General features: G+C 33.3%; 1 protein-coding gene across 4 annotated transcripts in view; it reads right to left on the bottom strand.

Moving 5' to 3' along the window:
- Phip (PHIP subunit of CUL4-Ring ligase complex) overlaps nucleotides 1–21,848 on the bottom strand; it is a 105,147-nt gene that overhangs the window by 28,377 nt on the left and 54,922 nt on the right. For 3 of the 4 annotated variants that reach the window (XM_087207748.1, XM_087207750.1, XM_087207751.1), the window contains 8 exons: nucleotides 18,158–18,286; nucleotides 17,122–17,347; nucleotides 13,324–13,461; nucleotides 12,813–12,996; nucleotides 8,445–8,562; nucleotides 6,373–6,513; nucleotides 3,769–3,845; nucleotides 1,601–1,832 (listed from right to left, as the gene is read on the bottom strand). In XM_087207748.1, coding sequence (XP_087063874.1) covers nucleotides 1,601–1,832; nucleotides 3,769–3,845; nucleotides 6,373–6,513; nucleotides 8,445–8,562; nucleotides 12,813–12,996; nucleotides 13,324–13,461; nucleotides 17,122–17,347; nucleotides 18,158–18,286 — 1,245 coding nt within the window. The remainder of the gene's footprint in view (nucleotides 1–1,600; nucleotides 1,833–3,768; nucleotides 3,846–6,372; nucleotides 6,514–8,444; nucleotides 8,563–12,812; nucleotides 12,997–13,323; nucleotides 13,462–17,121; nucleotides 17,348–18,157; nucleotides 18,287–21,848) is intronic. The other variant, XM_087207749.1, reaches the window with a different exon arrangement.

Below are 21,848 nucleotides of genomic sequence, written 5' to 3'. Positions count from 1 at the left end.
ATAAAGGATGGAGTAATCAGGCAGGAGAAGGGATTGGAAACCACATGATCATTTGTCATTTTCTCTATTTTTATCCTGGGGGACTGACGTATGTTAGCGACACATCATTTTTAGAATAAGTACTCTTACATTTCTATTTTATTAATTCATAAACTGTATGCACTTGATAAATATTTACTGACTTCATTTCCAGAGCTCCGAAACATTATATATATGTAAACTACCTGAAATGAGTGCACTGAATCTCTTTAGAATTCTATTTTTAATTAGCATTTTCTATATCTGCCTTTAGAAAAGCCATATGGAAAAGATAATCATTTTTTCATACATGCAATACTATTAATCACTTAATGATCTTTCAGGTGCTTCGCAATTCTACACTTAGGAAGGAAAATACTATGTTATTTGATATAACTTGAAGATTAAGAACAATTCTACCTGGTAGATCCACATAGAGGCATGTAGAAATAATTCAAATTAAAGGGTATACAGTTTATAGTACCCTAACCTAATTAAAGTCTGCTAAAAAGCAAAATAGAGAAATTGAAAATGTACCACTGCATGAAGGAACCCATGGTACAGTATTAGTTTCTGATACCGTCAAACAACAGGAACCACGTGAAGCAACCTATACTCTTGGGACTGAAGAATTATACTCTCAAAATGACTTACCACTAGCAAACCTCAAAAATTCATCAGAATTTTTTTGAGATTGAAAAAAAGACTACCTTATTAGCAAGGTATATGGCTAAATCAGTTTTCTTTAATCTGTTTACTACATAAAAATGGCTCAGACTACCTTTATCATCACTAACAAGACAGAAGAGAAAAAAATGTGGGCAAATGTGGCAATCTAAAAATGGTATAGGTATATTTTAAAAAGCCTTCCATTTTCTAAAACAAAACATGCATCCCTACTATACTATTTCAGAGAACAGAAAATACGTCCCTCATATTGTGTGTACTTTATAGTAAAAATTAAATTATCTCATATTTTAATCCCAATTTCAATTCTGTAAGAGCTGATAGATCTTTCCATAGTATTTAATCCTTTACTCTCAAATTATTCATAGACTTAACACGGTAAATCAAACAATACTATTTACAGACTTAAAACTATGAAAAATTATGGTTCATATGCTATGTAAATTAATGAGGACGTTACAAAAAGCCTATGTTACCCAATTTAGATTTATATTTCCTTTGTCATCAAATATGGCAAGTTTTGTCATTTGTATTATTTGTGATGGACTCCTTAGGTTTTCTGCTTATTTTTAGTAATAGTAATTAGGACAGTTAAGTTTAAAAAGACAATCAGCAAAAACTATGTCTTTGCAAAAATAAAAAAATCTCATCAGAAAAATATGATCATGTTTTAAGATGAAATATTCCATATTTACTCAGTTTTTAAGAAAATACTCTTACACATTAAATATCTAAAAATTTATGTAAACTAAATATACTTTGCTACTATGTACTTCTGAGTATTTTGTTTGAACTCGTTAATAAACTCAACAATGTTTAACTACAGTTTTTAAATGTATGCTTTTTAAAACATTTTCATAAAAAGAAAACACATTTGTAAATTTTAAAAACCAACCTTTTGTTTCCTTTCTTTGGGCTTCTTTTTCTTTGGTGATGTTGGTCCATCCTTTTCTTCATTAACTTTTTTCCTTTCCTTTTTATTATGTTTTTGCTTCTGTTTTTCAGATTCTTCTTCTTCATCTGAACTGCTTTCTGCTTTCTTGGTTTTATGCTTAGGAACTTTCTTTGGTGGCTGCAAATTAATTCCTGCATCTGCTGTCCAGTCAGAGTAATCACTGGAGTAGTCACTGGAGAGAAGGGATTTTAAAAATGTACACATTTTAAGACTTAGTTTTATAAAAAGGGAAAGATTGTAAGTGATAAAGGGAAATGATAATATACTGTACACACTTAAAACTAAAATATATTTCCCACTCATTTTCAAATTTCTTAAAATTCTGTAGGTTTTAAATTATCTCAAAAAAAATTCAAGATAAATAAGGTCATAGCTTTGAGTGAAAAAACCTTCGGTGAATTGTAGAAGAAAAATATTGATTTCTGAATTTTGCCTGTACCAAGAATACTTTTGGCATATAAATGTAAAGAACAGGGGTGTTACCTCCCTCATATCTGACAACAGAAAAGTACCCTAAAGAGCACGGGAGGTATTAAATTGAGACACAGATTTCTTTTCTTGCAGGAAGCTGGGAATTCTTAGCCAATGATACACTTAGAAGCCATATACTGAATTGGTGGGGTCAGAAGTGTGCCTCCTTAGTGCAAAGACTGTGCTTATAAACTTCACTTAGAATAATTTCACCTAAATTTCTCGTCTACATGATACCTATTTGTATCTTAGATGTATGATTTAAAATATGCCATGATTCAGAAAGTTTTACTATTTTATGTGCCCACCAGTCATGTGTGCCATTTCTTTTCAATTCACCTGCAGATATACATCTCACTTATGTGCCAAAATAAAGCATCCAGTTATGTTACTTACTTTGCACAGTTTCATAAATATAAATGACTTAAAAGGATTTAAGTTACACTATGTTAAAATCAATAATCACTTCATTTAGATTTAGTGATAACTAATAGTGCTTACACTAACACTGAACAAACAGATTTTTTTCTGGAGTTTTATTACAGCACCACTACTCCTCCCCGCAATCCAAATGTTCCTTACAGGCATTTATCTAAACCTTCCCAAGAATAATCACTCTAGATAAGAGCCAAATTACTAGTTTCTAGGATGATTTCATTATGAAATTTAAAATGATCTTTTAAAAAATTTTAAAACTTTTTAGGTATTCTATTCTAGAACAGGTTCCCAACTTGTGAGCATTTTATTTACACCAACCCCGCTCATACCACTGTAAATGACACCTGCCAAACCATACGTGCCACTCTCTGGTACTTAGTCCTTAGAGAACATTGGCTGCCGGTATAGCAATAAACTCGAGAGACCATTTTCTTTACAACAAATGTTCTCAACTGCTAAGGTCAATGCTGATCTCTCAATTCAGGAATTGCCGCACTGTCTTGTGGTCTGAGATGCTCTATTTCAAGTGCTGAGCCAAAAGTAAGTGCTATTTCCCCTTTCATTGCCCTGCCTGTTTTAAATATCCCTGTAACAACATGAATCACCAATATAAGGAGTTGAAGAAATTTTCATTTGCAATGGTCAAATGCATGGAAAAAATAGAAAAAAGGAAAGCCTTTTCTCATTGCTGGAAGAGAACATTTTTAGTAATATTCTATATAAATTCCATTATATGAGATAGTTAACTCCACAAGATCTCATTAATTTCATTATTTGATGCTTAAACATTTCTCAAAACAGTAATAAAACTGGTTTATAGTTCAGTATTAAGTAACAGCATTAAGAAGATAAAATTCCAAGTACGTAAATGAAGTTAAAAGTATCATTTTATAGACCCATTCACAATTTCCAAAGTTTTTTTTTTATAGGGAAGGCATGCCAAAAGAAAATGTCCTAAACTATGGACAACTAATTCTTTGAAGAACTATAAACAGAGAGATTCTGATGTGTACTGCTAGTAGAAAACAAAAGAAATCAAAAAGTTCAATGTCCAGTTTTCTAAGGTTTTATATAACACTGTGAAAAATAAAAGCTCATTTTTTTTTGGGTACCAGGGATTGAACTTGGGACCTTGCGCTTGCGAGGCCAGCACCGAAACCACTGAGCTAAATCCCCGGCCCAAAAGCTCATCTATTTACCTGGAACTGCCATCGCTATGCCACGCTCTCTCTTCCTCTTCAGACGTCCCACCACTGACAGCAACTACTTCGCCTTCCTAAAGGACAATGAAGACATACTATGTGTAATCTCATGATTATAAAACATTCTAGTGATATACCAAACATGTAAGGATATTTAGAATAAAATGATTTCAATTAGTTGTAAAGTACAGCTTTTACATTTTTATTAAAAAGTAAGAAATGTATGTATCTAAAGGCATAATACTAATACTACATTCAGAGCATCTTTCAGGTGTTTTTTTTTTTTTTCTGGTACTGGGGATTGAACTCGGGGCCTTTGCACTGAAGTATATCCTCAGCCCTTTTTGTTTTTAGTCAGAGTCTCCCTAAGTTGCCTGGCCTGGGGTTGAACCTGAGGTCCTCCTGCTTCAACCTCCCAGAGCGCAGTGATTACAGGCATGGACCACCATGTCCAGCTGTGTTCTTTAACACAAAATCTTACACAATTTCTTTATGCATCAACAACTATAGCTCCTCCTGTTTATTACACTTTTACTGAAGCCAGCAACTTTATGGTTCATTTAGATGATTCCTTACAGGATAATAAAATATATTCCTTTACAATTTAAATAGAATATAGTTTGGGAGAAAAGTCTTCCCATTTTGATGTCATAAAGAATGTGAACTGTATGACTATTCCAAAGAATTCTGAAAACTAAGCAAGTATGAAACGATCAAAATCCAATAGTGAATAATTTAGCAAATTTAATCTTTACTCAAAACAACTGAAATCATAACAAATTATGATTGTTTCCCTTTTTTATGTTACTTCCTTAAAGGGAAAGAAAGAATTACTTCTACATTCTGAATACAAGTAAGTACAAGATATTTGATTTTAAAAAGCCAAGATAGCCTGGGATGTAGCTCAGTGGTGCCATGCCTGCCTGGCAAGCACAAGGTCCTGAGTTTGATTCCCAGTACCAAAAAAAAAAAAAGGCCAAGATATTTTCCTATTAATTAGTATGTTCTGCCTAACATATTCTGATTCTGTTCTCAATGTACTCCTGTCAAAATTTATTCAACTACTCTAAAAGGATGCTAAAGCACAAGGATTTAATTGAACTTTTCTTTATTTAACAAATGCAATCTTGGGAATACATTTAAGTTCCTAATAAACTCAACATATTTAAATACTAAGTTCTTAATAAATATTTTAAGGAATACTTTAAACCTTTCAAATATAAAGATTTTTGGGCCAGGGATTTAGCTCAGTGGTTTTGCAGCCTGCCTTGGAAGCGCAAGGTCCCAAGTTTGATCGTCGGCACAAAAAAAAAAAGATTTTTATTAGGCAAAAAATTAGTTCCATATATTTGTTCTATGTATCTATCCAAGCCATTACTGGCTAAGCATGGTGACACACACCTTGAAGACCTAGTTATTTGGGAGGCTGAAGCAGCAGGACCACTTGAGCCTAGGACTTTTAAACCGACCCGGGAAACATAGTGAAACCTTATCTCGGAAAAAAAAACACCAAAAAACAAAAAAGGAAACACCAAACTGTCACCTATGAGGTTTTGATTTTTTTCCTCCCAAGGACTGGGCATTGAACCCTGGGCCTTCATGCTAAGCTATATACCAAGCTGTTAAAAAAAAAAATTGACACAAGCTTTAAGTTATTATTAGACTAGGGGCCAGGGATTTAGCTCAGTGGTTCTGGCGCCTGCCTCGCAAGCACAAAGTCCCGAGTTTGATCCCCGGTACAAAAAAAAAAGTTATTAGACTAGGCTCAAAGCTGTCATCTTCCTGCCTCAACTTCCTATAGCACTGGAATTATAGGTGTGCACCACTATACCAGCTTTAGTTTGTTTTTTCACCAAAATGAACACATCATTCTAGAAGAGACTATATTTTATTTTTCTAATTTAAAAAAAAAAAAAAGTATTTTTGGAGACAAGATCTTGTTATTTTGCCCAGGCTGGTCCTGAATTCCTAGGCACATTTGATCTTTCCACCTCAGCATCCTGACTGCTGGACTACAGAGAAGTGATGGGAAAGGAAAAGGAGAGGCAAAGAGATGATTTTAATTGGTGAATAAGAATGATCTGTGATTGTAAACTAATTACCTTTGCTAAAACAATGTTTAATTTACTAGGAAATACAGAAATAATTATGCATGAAGAATATCAAAACACTGAGAAAGCAACAAATTGGTAATGAGATAAAAAAATCTAACCAAAATTGTCAAATGCCTATTGATTAGCTGTAATAGGTATACTATGCCAGGGCATCATTTTATCATTTTAAAAACTTGGCTTTAAAGTAAAAGGAACCTGTATTTAAACCTGTACTTAATCCTTGCTCCACCATTTAATAGTTAGATGGATATTCTAAACATATTTGAAACTCAGAACCCTTATATGTAAGATGAGAATAATTAAGTCACATGGATATGTTTTGAGAATTTACATGTACCACCCCTAGAATAGATTGTTAGTAAATGGAAACTATCATCATTGTAAGGTCAAACTATCACCTTTGAATTGTATTTATATCAATGAATAAAATAATAAAAATTATGTCTTAAAAAAATGGATATAGAAATTTAATGTGCTGAAATCTTACATCTGAAGAACTAGTGCCATTTTCTATCTCCTCCAAGGGTCTAGGAGTCTCTTCCAGGGCAGATCTCGTACGATAGCTGTGTTGATTTGCTTGCTGCTTTTTGGATTCCCCAAGATCCAGTAAATGCTCATGAGCATGATTCTGGACAATATTAAATTTATACATAGTTAGCTTTTACTCTTCATATACCAACATGAAAACTATAGAAATGATACAAGAAAAAGGAGAATAGGGTGCAATTGGTAGAGGTAAAATGGAGACCATTAAGCTATTCTGCCACTCCAAGTAGCTTTTATCTTTCTTCTGCTGGAGATAAATCTGAGAAATCTTCTGTGGCAGGTAAGAACATAACCAATAATCATTAAAAAATTGACACAACACAGAGACAGAGATAACACTAACAGAGACAAAAGACAAACTCAACACAATAATATAGATCTGAGAAAGTTAATAAAGCAACCTGTAAAGCAAGAGAATCAATTAGAGATTTTTGAAATTAAAAATTACCATTAAATCGGAGGAAAAAAGGTGGCAGGTTGACCATATAAATTGAAATGTTTATTACTGAGCTGAAAGATGAAATAACCCCAAACTTCAAACAAAAATAAATGTGAAAAAGAAACTTTCAAAGCTAAAAATAAGAAACATACATTTGGACAAATCATAGTGACAATTAATACAAACAAAAAAGGGGTTATGATTAACATCAAAGAAACAGTAACATTGTTTCTTTGCTTACCACAGATTTACTTATCACATAGTTAAGAAAAATGACTACTTTTAGATTGACAGAAAATAACTTTGAACCTATAATTATATCCACATTGGTGAAAGTGAAATAAATATCCCCATATAAAGACATGATTTGCTCCACAGATCCCTTCTAAAAGAATTACCAAAGGGTTTCATAAATTTGTAAAATTTTGTTAAGTTTGCAAAGTATAAAAAAAGTAAACAATGTTCAACTATGCCATGAACTTTGACTAATACACTGGAAGAATATATCTCATCTCTTTCATTTAACATAAAACATCTCTACCTATTCAAATATCATTAAAAATTACTATTTGTTACATTTTATAAGGCTTTATTGACAACGGTACTTCCATAAGATAAATTCCAAAGTCAAAGAACATAAACTCTTCAAGTGTAAAGGGGAAAATCAGTTGTCAGCCATCATCTGTTCTCTGTTTCCACAAAAAAATACATTTTCCTTATTAGAGTTTCATACGACTACATTTTGGCCAGCGGGAAATCTGGCACATTACTGAGCAACATCAAAGAGTCTTCTTCAGGAAAGCGCATGTGTCCTTCACACCTCCCTCTTTGATCCTCTATCCTTAAATAAGAATGCTACTTTTAAAGGGCATGAAGTCGAATCCTGGAGAATCAGAAAAATGAGTAGGCCTGGACTACCTACCAAAGTTTTCACATGAGAAATACATCTATTTCTAATTTGTTTAAACCAAGTTAGGTCTGAAAACAAATCATTATTTTGTTTTTTAGATCACTGCTTAGAACCTGAAAAAGAAGTTTAATATAGTTCCCCTCAACTTCAATCTCTTTAGACTCTGAAGCTGACTCCTTGACAATCAGGGGAGTAAATGTATCTCTCTCTCTGTTTAGGGCATCTTGTTCTGCCAGGGTAGGATGACAAAAAATCCAACAGGGCAAAACTAGTAGGAACAACCAACATTATTAATCAAGAAAATAAGAACTATTACTTATAGGTGTACTAGCTGATTTGATTATCTACAATAATAGATGCAAAACAGCAAAAAAATAGATTTAAAAAAACAAGACATTGTTTTAAAGTGTGAAACGAAGTGCAAAACTAAAATTTATTAGGTTTAATGAGTAAATAAGAATTGGCATTTGGGGAAAAGATATGCTAGAAGGCAGGAAATGAACTAAACTTTATAAATGATAACATAATCCAAATAAATGAGTTATATTAAATTTTATTTCATTAATTATCCCATTTAAATAACATTTTTAATTAAAAGGGAGGGCCTTAAAATGGCCATTATACTTAACACACAATGTTTAAGTATCACAGTAAATAAATTTACCTTTGAGACACTAGATATTTTATTTTCTTTTGCAACTGTTAAATGTTTCCTTTTCTCTTCTGATCTGTAAGTCTTTATTTCTTCTTCTCCTTTAGCAGTTCTCCATTCTTCTTGCCTACTGAAAGAGAAGATTAAGTCATACATCTTAATCTAGAATTTTTAAACTGATTTGGCCCCAAAAGGAATGATAGGTTTCAGGGAAGGAATGCTAATCCTGATGTGTTTTTTCCTTCTAGATGTAAGCATGTTAACTCAGATATCTTGAGTTTGAATTCTTAAGTCTTGAGCTCAGGATATTACACATTAAATGTCCAAAGCATTGAAAAATAAGATTTTTGTCTATGTGAAATTACTGTTTTCCAATGGTATTTGATAAATGAAGTTTTAAATTCTGGCAGCACAATTATTCCTAGAGTAACTGCTCTAAAGGTCAGAAATTGGATTTAAAAAAAAAAAATCAAGTATAGGGTCTGTGATCTGACAGTCTCATGTGCCATGGAGGTAGCCAGAAATTTATTTTAAATTAGTGTATACTAGTTATACAGAACAGTAAACTTCATTCTGGCATGTGTACACACACACATAGAATATTTTGGTCATCTGCCCTATTATCCTCCTAGGTCATCCTTTTCCTCTTTTCTAATAATCTCCCTCTACATTCACTCTTTTCCCTTGTATCCCTTATATGAGAAAAAACATACAACACTGGTCTCCAGAATGACTATTTCTTTCTTCTTTGAGTAATATTTCATTGTGTGTACATACCACATTATCTTTATTCATTCATCTGTTAATGGACACGCAGGTTCATAACAGCTTAGCTATTATAAATTGTTCTATAATACATATAGGTATGTAGGTCTCTCTAGAATGTGCTTAATCCTTTCAGGAATATACTGGCGAATGCTATGCAGCTAGACTCTTTTTCAAAGCCAATACAACTCCTGAAGTTCTGGAAGAACTACATTCTTTCCTATGAGGCAGGTCAGGCTTCACCTGCTGAAAAAATTTGGTATCTGTGCAGGTTTCAAGATAAAACAAAGTTTAACAGGAAAAAAGTTGAGGAATATTAATTCAGAACTTTAATTTCATGAAACCCAAACTCAGAAGGATAAGACCATTGTTTTAAAGCTGTAATTTCTATGGGGCCGGGGATATAGCTCAGTGGTTCTGCCGCCTGCCTTGCAAATGCAAGGACTCAAGTTCGATCCCCGGTACCAAAAAAACTAAAAAACCCCCCAAAAACCTGTAATTTCTTACAACTTCAAAGATTTGAGCTGCAAGGGTACTTGATTTTGAAATTTTAATTTTCCCCAGATTTCCATTAACCAGAAAGGAGTTAATATTCAAACTCAGAGCACCTATATACTGCTGTTACTTTATTACTAGGATATATTAAATGAATTATCTTAGTTAACTATAGAATTTCCAATGTGCTTAGTCATAGTTATGAATTGAAATAAGAATTTAAATCTTGTGAAAAGGACAGCCTTGATTTAACTTTGTTCTTGATTTTTAAGCTTTTTATTAAAATAATCAGATTCACAGAGTTGTAAGAAATAATTCAGAGATTTCATGTATCCATTATCCAGTTCCTCTTAATGGTAACAACTTATAAAACTATTAATTAAGTATCACAAACAGGATGGTAGCACTGATACACTCTTATTAGTCTTAGATTTTGCAGTTTTACTTCCATTTGTGTGTACATGTGATGCAAATTGTACAGGTTTGCATATCCATCATACTAGACACAGAATGAATATGACTTGTGGTGTCCTTCTATTATCATACTGGCCTCCCTTTCCTCCAGTTCATTCCTGTATTTTCCTAATCTTAGCAACCACTAAGCTGTTCTCCATCTCTGTAACTTTTATCATTCCCAGAAAAGTAACTTTTACAGTAACCATTTTTGTTCAGTCAGTATAATTTCAAGACTTAGTCAAACTCTTCTATCAACTCTTTGCCAATCCTTTTTATTGACAGCAGCATCCCACAGTGTGGATGTACCACAGTTTAACAATATATCCACTGAAGAGCATCTGGGATTTTTCCTAGCTTTTGGGTAGTACAAATAAAGTATGTATTTGTGTAGTGCAAGTTATTGTGTGAACACGAGTTTTTATTTCTTTGGGATAAATTTCCGAGAGTACAACTACTAGGAGGTATAACATCTGCAAATTTAAGTTTTTAACAAAGTATAAAACTTTTTCAGAGTGGCTGTACCATTTTATATTCCTACCAAAAATGTGTGAACAATCTAGTTTTCCTTACATCTTTCCCGGCATTTAGTCCTTATTTATTATTTTAACTATTTGGGAAAGGCATGTAGTGAAATTTCACTGTGGTTTTAACTGGCATTTTCCTAATTGCTAATGATGCTAAGCATCTTCTCATGTGCTTATTTACTGTTTTCTTTGGTGAAATGTCTGTTCATGTCTTCTCTCATTTTCTGATCAGTTTTATTTGTTACTGAATTTGAAGAGTTCTTTTTATGTTAAAGACATCAGCCCGTTGTTGGAATATCTCACTGGACTGTATTTAATTTTAACTTAGTTTGAATTATGTGCTAATCTGACTCAGATCTGAGCCTTTTAGAAACAAACTGTAAACCAAAAGATTCTCAAAGGAAAAGTATTGTACTAGGGCTGGGGGTGGGGGTGGGAGTGGGGACATGGGTCTAGGAAGGTCTAAGTAAGAACAACCTTTAAAGTGAAGGCCAACACTTTGCTTGACTACAGGGTTGAGAGTTAAACACAATGATTAAGAGATAAAATGGTGAATATTTAAAAACAATCCTTCTACTCGTCAAGTTTTCTGAAATATGTGCAGGAGCCTCAACCACCAACTAGCAACTATACTCATTCCTCTACACAGGAGTAAATGAACCAACCAATTTATAACCTTTAGAAGAAAACCCCCATCTCATCAGGACGGCATCATCTTGTATCACCTAGTGCAGTGTATACACTCTGCTCTGGATTCTGAAGGAGACCACTTGTTTCACATAGGGAAGTATACTGTGGCCCACTGCTTATGTTTGGACATTAGTACTAGGAAGTACACTTTACGCAATAAGTCACATTCTTTGAAACTGTTATCAGTAAGAAAAAAGCAATCTTCTGTTTTTTTGTATTTCTTCTCTGTGTTGTTCTTCAATTAGTTCAGAATGTGTGTTGAAAATATGGGTATTATTTATTGGATTATACTCTAGCCTTAACATTAGAATTTTAAAAAGTGGGCAGAGACCCAACTTAAAATACTCTATGAAACGTAATTTTTCATCAAGGCGGGCACGGTGGTGCATGTCTGTAACTCCAGTACTCAGGAGGCTGAGGCAGGAGGACTGCTGCAAGTTTGGTCCCAGCCTGGGCTACAAGTGAGTTCGAGGCCAGCCTGGACTACATAGGGAGACCCTGTTTCAAAAAAAAATTTTTTTGATTAAGGACATGTTTATCGTAAAAGTCATTGCTTAAATTTATACCTTAGGTTTATATTTAAGCCTAAATCCCAACATAAATTCTGTAAGTACTGCCTAATCAAAACAGCATAGCCTATGCAAACATCTGATTAAAAAATGTTAATCATAAACCAAGTGTGGTAGGGTACCCCTATAATCCAAGGACTTGGGAGACTGAGGCAAGAGGATCACAAGCCCTGCCTGGGTAACTTAGTAAGACCCTGACTCAAAATAAAAAAGGGTTGGGAATGTACCTCAGCGGGAGAGCGCCCTTGGGGGTTCAATCCCCAATACCACCAATAAGAAAGTTAATTACAGAATTACTATTTTAAGAATTAGAAAATCTTAATTCAAATTCACATTTTGATTGCCATACTTTTTATATTATGGAACCCAGTATTAGGTTCATATGGATCTCATTCTTGAGTACCTCATGACTATAAAATGAAATGAAACTACATGTAATGTTCCTTCATAGCATAGACTACAGAAATTGGTCTATACCAAGCCAATACTTAATTCATGTATGTATTTTTAAATATCAGAAGTCATGTTTATATGACTTGATAAAGTATATTAATAAGTAATTTATTTTTCTGAGTAATACAGTGAGAATGGTTAGTAAAATCCATTTAAAACCCTAAATAACAACTTTATGAAATGTCTCAAGAAACATACATGACAAACTATTCAAATTTATGATTTTCCCCATTCATCTGAACACATCCCATCTCATCATTTATATGAATCATTCCAAAAAAGACATTTACAAATTAAATTTTTCTACAGGGTCACGAATAGTTGAAAGTACTAGTTTTTCACATAAAAGGCGACTGTAGGGCAGAAAAGATATTTTGAAGACTAACTGCTTGCAACTATAGTATATACAGATTAGTAATTTCTCTTACCTGGCCACACCGGCTGATAATTCAGGTACTACCACCCTTCGACTCCAAGCTACAAGATCACGCTCTGTGGCGATTTCACTTCTTGGTGCATTGCTATGCATTTGCCGTACACCTTCAATTTGTCCACTACGCCTTAATCCTACATTTGGTAGAGAATGAACCTCTGAGGTAGAACTCATGGAGCCTAAGGGAAAAAAAATTAGTATGATTAAGTTCAATTTAGAGACCCTTTTCCATTAGTTTTTAACAGGAAAAAAGAATCACTACCAGGGAAGGGGAAGGGAAAGAAAGGCAAAGCAAAAGAAATATATTTCTAATTTCTAATGTTTACTAAATAAATATAAAAGATACACATATTTTGAACTTTAGGTCATTATTCTTCAAAACACCATAGTTTTGGCAGCTTATTACTGCACTCTACAGGTAAATTATTTGTTTCATCATTTCTCTACTGTTGGAAGTTTTATTTCAATTTTTAAATCTTTTACTTAAAAATAAAATTTCTGCTTACCTCTACTTAAACGACTGGTATTACCAACTCCTGCTTCACCAGAACGTCTCAGGTCTTGCTCTTGCTGTAGTCTCTGAATCATGCTGTCCAGTGGACTAATCTCTTGGTTTGCTTGCTGACTTAAAACTTGGTTCAAACCTAAGTAATATCACACAAAATGCTAAGGATATTTTACTTATTATTCAAATCGTTTGACTCATCAGCAGCCTCACTTAATAAGCCTCACTTATTAAACAGAAAATTTGCTTGGGTTTAAAAAAAAAAAAAAAAAAATCAAACCTAAAACGACTACTACAAATGATGAGAGAAAAAAAAATTCCATCAACCCTCATAATAATTCATTAAAAATAATAAGAATGATTATTTAAAGTATTTATTATGATTCAGACACTCATATTCCCTGTGGTAACACGGTTAGGTATGTATGTATTATTATTATTGTTATTTCCACTTAACAGACTAAAGAAACCAAAACAACTATTCAAAGGCATTCATCTAGAAGTGCCAAAGTACAATTTTCTACTTAGATCATAGTTTAAGACAATAAAACTTATTACTATGTCAATAAATCCTTGATTGTCTACTGTGTGCTAAGAATTACATCAAGTGTTAGGGATACAGTGGTAAATAAAAAGACATCGAGATCACTGCCCTACAAAGGGGCCAACTCTGTGATGGGAAAAGTAAACACTAAACCTGTTGATAAGAGCAGATAGTGAAAGATGTTAAAATAAGGAGGGTGATAAGAAAGTGGAAGAAAGAGAGATGGGAAAAACCTGTGGTGCTTCACAAGTCAGAGAAACCCTCCTTGGAAAGGGTTTGAGTTTAGACTTCAATTAACTATGAGAACCAGTAGAAAAAGGACACTCCAGAGAGAAGGCAAGGTGCCCGAAGGTTGACGTATGAAAGAACTTGGTATATTTTAACCCATCCTACTTTTCCAGCACCAAGTCTCACCTATGACAATCAAGAGGACCGTTTGGCTATTCTGCCCTCTTACCAGGAGGATATAGTACCTTTATATTTTCAAACTTCTGACCACAGTGTTTCTACTGTAAGCACAAACATGAGAAATTCTAACTCAGTTTTCAGGTACCAACTAAAATGACACCTCCATATTTCCTCTGAAATCTTATCAAATAAGAATCACCTGTTACCCTCTTATAGTTCTGTATCAATCTATCCATGTATCAGTATTCATCCCAACATATAAAATAAACCCAATCTTGGTTCCTCAAAAGCATGGATTATCTCACTTAGTAGTCTTTAAACCTAGTACAATGCTAAAAGAAATGCAAAATATATATGATTATGAAAAACATTGCCATGAGAGTAGAAAAAGGTACAAATACTGGATGGGCGTAAAAGATTTGATCGGGTCAGAATTTCAAAGTGGGCTTAGTCTGGGATAAGAAGACACTAAGGATATTCTAAAATGAAGCAGCAGTAGGAAAAGTACGTGTATTAAGAATATGTTATTTCATTTTCTAAGAGAAAACTGTAATCCAAAGGATAGAATAACCTATCCAAAGTCATGAAAGCAGACTGCAGTAAAGTCAAAGTGCCTATACCTACTTTCTTGATTTGCTGCTGGGAAAACATTGTATTTCAATATTGATGAGTAATCCGATACAACTCAAGTTACAAGGAAGTACATTTAAAGTGTACTATCAGGGTTCAATGTAACAAAACTACAACCAAATCAATTACTATAACAGACATACATCTATTTTTAGCTAAATCTATGGGATTTCTCAACAAGAATTTATTTAGAACTAGATTTGCCAACAAATTTAGCTTATAATGATGAGAATTTTTTCAAAAAATACTTTCCTTTGGTTCTGTTTCTACATTAATTTCATACTTGATGTGTCTAAAATGACAGAAAAGGTGTTTACTCTGAATTCTGTTCATTAAATCACTGAAAAAAAAAGACCTAAGTTCTCTTGTGGCACAACACTAATAAATACATCATTTTTGAGATCATGCCTGCTTTATATTCAGATTATTGTGGAAGAACACTGAACTTAAGAGTCAGAAATAGGGTTAGTCTATGACACAATGCTGCTAAATTTTCATTTTTCTTTTCAACTCTGAGCATTGAAATAACAGACAGAAAGTTGGATTCTACTATGAAAGCTCTTTACAAAATGTTAAATAAGCAGCAATAATGATAATTATTCAATGAACATCCCTTTCCTTATTTTGCTGTGCCTGAAACCCCAGCCTGGGCACCTGTTTTAAGATCTGGGTACAATATGATTCATACCAATTATATTCCAAGGCACTGAAGGCATTCCTTATTTCAGTCCTATGACCAGTACTTCTCTACTACTAAGACTTCTCTAATCTATATCCTTTGACTTTTCAAATACTGGTTTTTCTTAAGTTCTTTGAGTTCATGCAATGTTCATGTGCTGAGACATTTTCACATACTCCGGATATTCTAGCTGCATTACTCTCTACAAGTGGCAGCAGCAGCAGTTCCTCTAATACTTTCCCTTTCTCTCCATTCTAAGTGGACATATATAATTTTATACCAAATCCCTCTAAGAAAAACAAGATGGGTCTGCTATAGTGCAACAAGATTGATTTTTCTTTTTTTTGCTACCAGGGACTGAACTCAGGACCTTGCGCTTACAAGGCAGGCATGGCTCCACTGAGCTAAATCCCCGGCAAGATTGATTTTTCTGGGTTGCTTATAGGTGGTAAATTCATTGTTTGCTCATTAGAAAATCTAGAGTTCTGTCCATGCATGACACTAGAGTCTAAACCCTGAAATATTTCAATAAATATTTTTCCAGTCTGAAATATACCAAAATTCACATGACAAAACTGGTTTGTTTTTTTAGGGAGGGGGGTTTGAGACAGGGTCTCGCTATATAGTTCAGATTGGCCTTGAATTCACTGTGTAACCCAGGCTGGCCTCAAACTTGTGGCGATCCTCCTGCCTCAGCCTCCTGAGTGCTGAGATTACAAGAGTGCTCCACCATGCCTGGCTGGTTTAATCTTTATGAAGCTTCTTCATTATTTTTACCTAATAAATCAAGGCTACCATTGTTAAATAAGGTAAAGAGGAGTCTACAGGCCTCATCTCCACTTTAACTCTTATTCAATTCCTCAACTAACCTGACTTTCACACTTCATTGAACAATTCAACACTTTTCAGCTGTCTCTTTATAAACCTTTAAAAGTTGGTCAATTCTTAAAATAGTCTTCAATGCAAATAGATAATATACTTTTAGCTTCTCTCATATTACTGCTCCTTTTCATAACATTTATCACTATTTTAACTACGTATTTTTTCGTAACTGTATTAATTTATGTAACACAATCCATAAGAGTATAGACCATGTCTGTTTAATTTTCTACTGAATACCCATAGTTTATAGGGTCAGGGATAGACAATATTCTCAATAAATGCTGTTCAATAAATAGATAAGCTGACATCTTGTATCACATATGAGAATGTCTCTATTCATCCTCAGAGGTTATAAATTAATATGAAACAGAATTATTGCTTTAAATCTCCAATCTTGTTTATTCTTAAGCACTATTCAAAGATTAAGTATAAAGCAATACTTTTTCTCTAAACAAGTGAAAATAAAGCTTTATTAAACTAGGAATTTTTATTTTATTTATTTTTGGGTACTGGGGATCGAACTCAGGACCTTGCACTTGCAAGGCAGGCGGCAGGCGGCAGAACCACTGAGCTAAATCCCCAGCCCTAAACTAGTAATTTTTAAAAGATTTCAGTAGAAAAGTAAAATCTGGTTGTCTATGAAAATGAGCACCTACCTGAGGAAGTCACTCCCATCTGAGGGATGAGCTGCTCTTCCCTGCAGTTTTCACGCCCAGGAACTAATCTCTGGTATCTGGATGGATGAGGGTTACCATCAACATCAACCAAAAAAGGGGGAGGCATGAGATGAGGTGCCTGCTGGGTCTGTTCATCTAATACAAAATTGTTGGCATCACGGATAAGGGGCCGATAATCACTATGAAAGAACATCTGATCTGCTATCTGTAGGAAGAAAGACCAATAGAAAATGAAAAGCTAAAACTTTATCATTATAAAAATCAACATTTTTAATGGAAAACAAATATTTTAATGGAAATTATGGTATTAAGCAACAACTTAAAAAGTACTCTGGAGCTGCAGATGTAGCTCAGTGGTACAATGCTTGCTTGCTCAGCATCCATGAAACCTTAGGTTCAATCTTTAAGATCATAAAACAAAAAACAAAAAACTTGGTATTTTCTACATTAAATGTTATGATCAAAAAAATTACTGCTTTCAATCTTCTTAAGAATAAAGAAAAGATTTTATGTATGTACAAAGTAAGTTATTCCACTTTAGGCAAAATGGTAAAAACAAATTTAGGCACAAATCAAAAAGATTTTTACTTTCACTGAGCTACCATACATTATCTTTAAACCTTAGGCATATACTAAGTATGCTTTATGTAATTTTTATTGAGGATTAAACTCAGGGTCTCATGCAAGTTAAGTACTTACTCTATTACTGAACTACACTAGTTCCATAGTTAACATAAAAACATGACGAACTTTCAAGAACTCAAATTTAGATTCCTTTAAGGAGCTAAATTATTCTTTCTGAAATATACAGATTTTTAAATAATAAGACTTGTTATCTAGTTACAGAAAAGTTAGATTTAACAACTATTTCCACCCTACTTTCCTAAAATATAATTCTTGAAGCTCTGATTTAAAAAATGTTGATTCTCACCCACTTCTCAGAAATACAACCCTGAAACACCCACCAACTTACAAAATAGTAATAATAAGATGATGTGTATTTATTATACTCTACCTTGTCATATTTACTACTGGACCCAAAGCCAAAAATTAAAAGATGTCCATGAGAGTCTGTGCATGCAAAATGCTGGCCATCAGGAGAGCATTTGCAGTCAAATACTGCACCATGTCCTTGGCCTTCAATCTGAAATATATTTAACCAATAATCAGAATATTGCCATTAAAATATTAAGTAACTGGTTACTATTGTTACTAGAACTTTATGATAAAAGATGTATAAGTATACATCCCAATGAAGTGAAAGATTAGGTATAACAAGCATAGTACAATAAAATTTGCAAATATTCAAGAAAAGTGTCAGATTAACAGCCTTGAAAAACGAATTCTATTTGTCCACAGACCAGACACAATTCAAGAAATAAAAGAACAGCCATCTCCCCCACCCATAGAATTCAGCTTCACATTTTTAACCCAGATTTAAAATGTAATTGAGCCATACAGTCCATCTGTTTTATTCATTCCTGTCCTTTTGGCAAAGGCTAACAACACGAAACAACTGTAGCAATCTTTTGATAACTCTTGGAAGTAGTAGCCAGAGATCACTGCTCATAAGACACTTTTTTTTTTTTTTTTGGGTAATAAATTTCCTAGTGGTCTGACTCATCTTTTAAATGGTGAATTTCAAAGGTTAAAGAAAAGGTTTTTTTTACCTGATAATTGCTTTCTGTTTTCCAGTTCCATTAATCCAGAACGAATGGGTTTCTCCCTGCAACCTGTCAATCAAACAGAGGTGGCCAATCACCACTCTGAATTTTTTGCTCTCAGTGTTTCTTCACACTATGTTCCAGTAGAAAACTTCTTTAGCAGTATTCTGAAAGAGGTAAAAATTCTACCCTATCTAAAGCACATCTAGGGACTGAATTTCAGAAACAACTAAAATAGGGAGTTGACTCCCTAACAAATAACAGCTAAGGATGATTTTTCAACAAATGCGATTGGATTTCTGGATTAGCAGAATCGGAACACACACACATTATCAGGTAAGAAATACCTCCTTTCTGTTCCGGTATCCACTGATCTAGAACAAACTGAGTTCTTTAATAATATTCCAGGAAATGCTTGGAAAGAGAAGTGGTAATTTTCTTTCTACAGAATTAATCTGGCATAAAGATGGATGTACAGTTCACTGAATGCAAAATAAGTTAATTAAAACTCAGAAGAACAGTTGGTTTCTCAAGGAAGACTGATTCAAAGAGAAAAGTATCACTGTAAAAGGAAGGAACCTTCCTAAGAAGTTACAAGGCAAACAAGATTGCCTCAAAAAGATAACTAACTTTTCCTTTGGCTAATTTTAAGAGATGAAATGTACATAACAGTACTAATGCTGTTCTGGATGGAGATAATGGATCATCATTTTCTTCAAAATGTTAATCATGTTAAAGAAAACTAGTAAACTTCTCTAGGGGCTGTGTACAAAAATGTACCCCACATGCAAGAAAATGGACAAGTGGAATAATTATTTTTTGGCTGGAGTAAAGTTGGAGGATGATATAATAGCACAGGAAGGTAAATGATTTTAAATCTACTTTAGAACAATTCAAAAACAAGAAAAAACTATTTTCTCAGATTACTGTAAAGGCATTAGTAGCCACACAGCTTAGCACAGGCTAAAAATGAGAGAAAAACTACAAGTAGAAATGTCAGGATTCAAGTTTTTAATTTTCAGTGTTTTAAACTGTTATAAGTAACTGCACAAATAAAAGTTACCTCAATAAAAGTTTTACATCACAAATATCAAACTTAAAAAAAAATCAAAATTAAAGAGTTGGAACTATCCTAGCCATGTGTTGTTAAATGATTATCTGTTTACTCAACCTTTTAAAGAGAAAAGGCAAAAAGGCAACTACTTTATATAAATTTACTAAGGCTAGTAAATATTTTCAGAATTATATCACACGTCTAGGTTTATAATTTTTAAACTACATTACTATAGAGAAAGAGATGTGAAAGCAGTACAACTCTGTACTGCCAAGGAAATCTAACAGATATTCCTACACATGGTATCTCCTTCCTGTGATGTTTAACCAAACCTTGCTCACAGTTTTCTTAGGGACTGATGGTGGTGGTGGGGCTAATTAATTTTATACTAAATGGTATTTATAAATGTTGGCACATTTACAGGTAGTAGATCTCTAGAATACTCTGGGAAAGCTGGAATTTATAAAGTTACCCCAAAAGTAAAGAAAAATAGTAACCGTCTTTACAATCACTGTGTATGTTCTATAGAACATATTCCATTGTGAATATAGAATAGTACTAATTTTCTTAGTGTAAGGAATCTGGTAACTCCAGTGACTTTTATACAATGCAAGTTAAATTATACTTCAATCATATCAAAAAGTACATTAATGAATTAATCACTGTTCACTGATGAAGGCATTAAAAAGACATTCTTTACTCATAAATATATCAGAAAAGATACCTAATTAACCTTATTAATTGAAAACTCAAGTTTACCTTCCTTAATGGCTCCGCAAATGCTCCTATCTATAAAATGCAATAATAGGCTTTCCCAACAGTTAATGATGCAAAACAGAAAAATATTTTACTTTACTCTTTATGTAACTAAAAATATCCTATTTTTATGATGTATCTATGATTAACAAAACCCAGCAGAAATGAAAGTTAAACATCTTCCTCTGAAAAGTATTTCATCTTTTAAAATCAGAGTCAAAGTATTTATGAGTAAGAGTTCTCAAGGAAAAATTTAATAAAGGCACCATTTAAATGTATGTGTGTAACTGAAAACAAAAATGCTGAACTTGAAAAATCGAAAAAAAAACACCTTTTCTATCCACATGGAAAGTATATGGGCCTATTATAAAGTTAAATGTTCTGCCTAACAAGAGAATGAGTGAAGAAAAAACTTAATATCGTAAACAGCTTATACTAGCACTCACTACATGATATATTGAAATAATTACAAAACAAATTAGTAATGATAAATTTTCAAAGCAATAAGCTTTAAAGTATTCTGCTAATAAAATCAAGCATGCTTATTATATATTATTTGGGACATATATAAAAAAAGACCAATAATAAACTTCATTTACATGAAATGACATTAAGGAACAGCTGAGACAATTCATGACATAGTATTAAATATGTTTTGTTTTGTTTTTTTAAATCAGGAAATGAGAGGATCACATTTTAAATAATGATTCCCTTACTGGCAAGTTCTCATACTGACTAAAGAAGTCTGGAAATATTAACAAGTAAAGATTCTGGAAAATTTATACTGAACTTTAAAAAGTTACATACAAACTTTGGGTTCAGAGTTTTGGTGATGACAATTATTAAATTTAAGGAAGAATACACAACTTAATTTTTGTGAAGCAGAAAGATGAATAAAGGAGACACAAGAATGAGGTCTAAGAACAAAGAGATCTCTTCCCCAATAATGGGGAAATTACCTAATCTCTCTGTAGAGTGATGAAGAATAATGACATGATCTTTAGAGTCCTACCCAGTTCTAAAATCGTACTGTGTGATGTTTGGGAAGGCTGGCTGGAAGAACTGGACAAACAGAAATGAAGTTTATTAAAAGCACTAAAATGCAGACTGAAATTATAGGATTTAACTTCTTTCAATTGTGAGACATACACACATGTGTACGTGTGCATATATGCATGTATGGAGCCGAATATGAAAGCTGTACTTCTGGAGGGGCTCAACTCAAAGGGGGA

Source organism: Heterocephalus glaber, unplaced genomic scaffold, assembly GCF_053883595.1.
Source record: "Heterocephalus glaber isolate CG9 unplaced genomic scaffold, H.glaber_assembly_v1.0 deba00000818, whole genome shotgun sequence".
In the NCBI taxonomy this organism is placed as follows: domain Eukaryota; kingdom Metazoa; phylum Chordata; class Mammalia; order Rodentia; family Bathyergidae; genus Heterocephalus; species Heterocephalus glaber.
The sequence above is the reverse complement of the archived record's forward strand: the minus strand, read 5'-3'. Positions and strand labels throughout refer to the sequence as shown.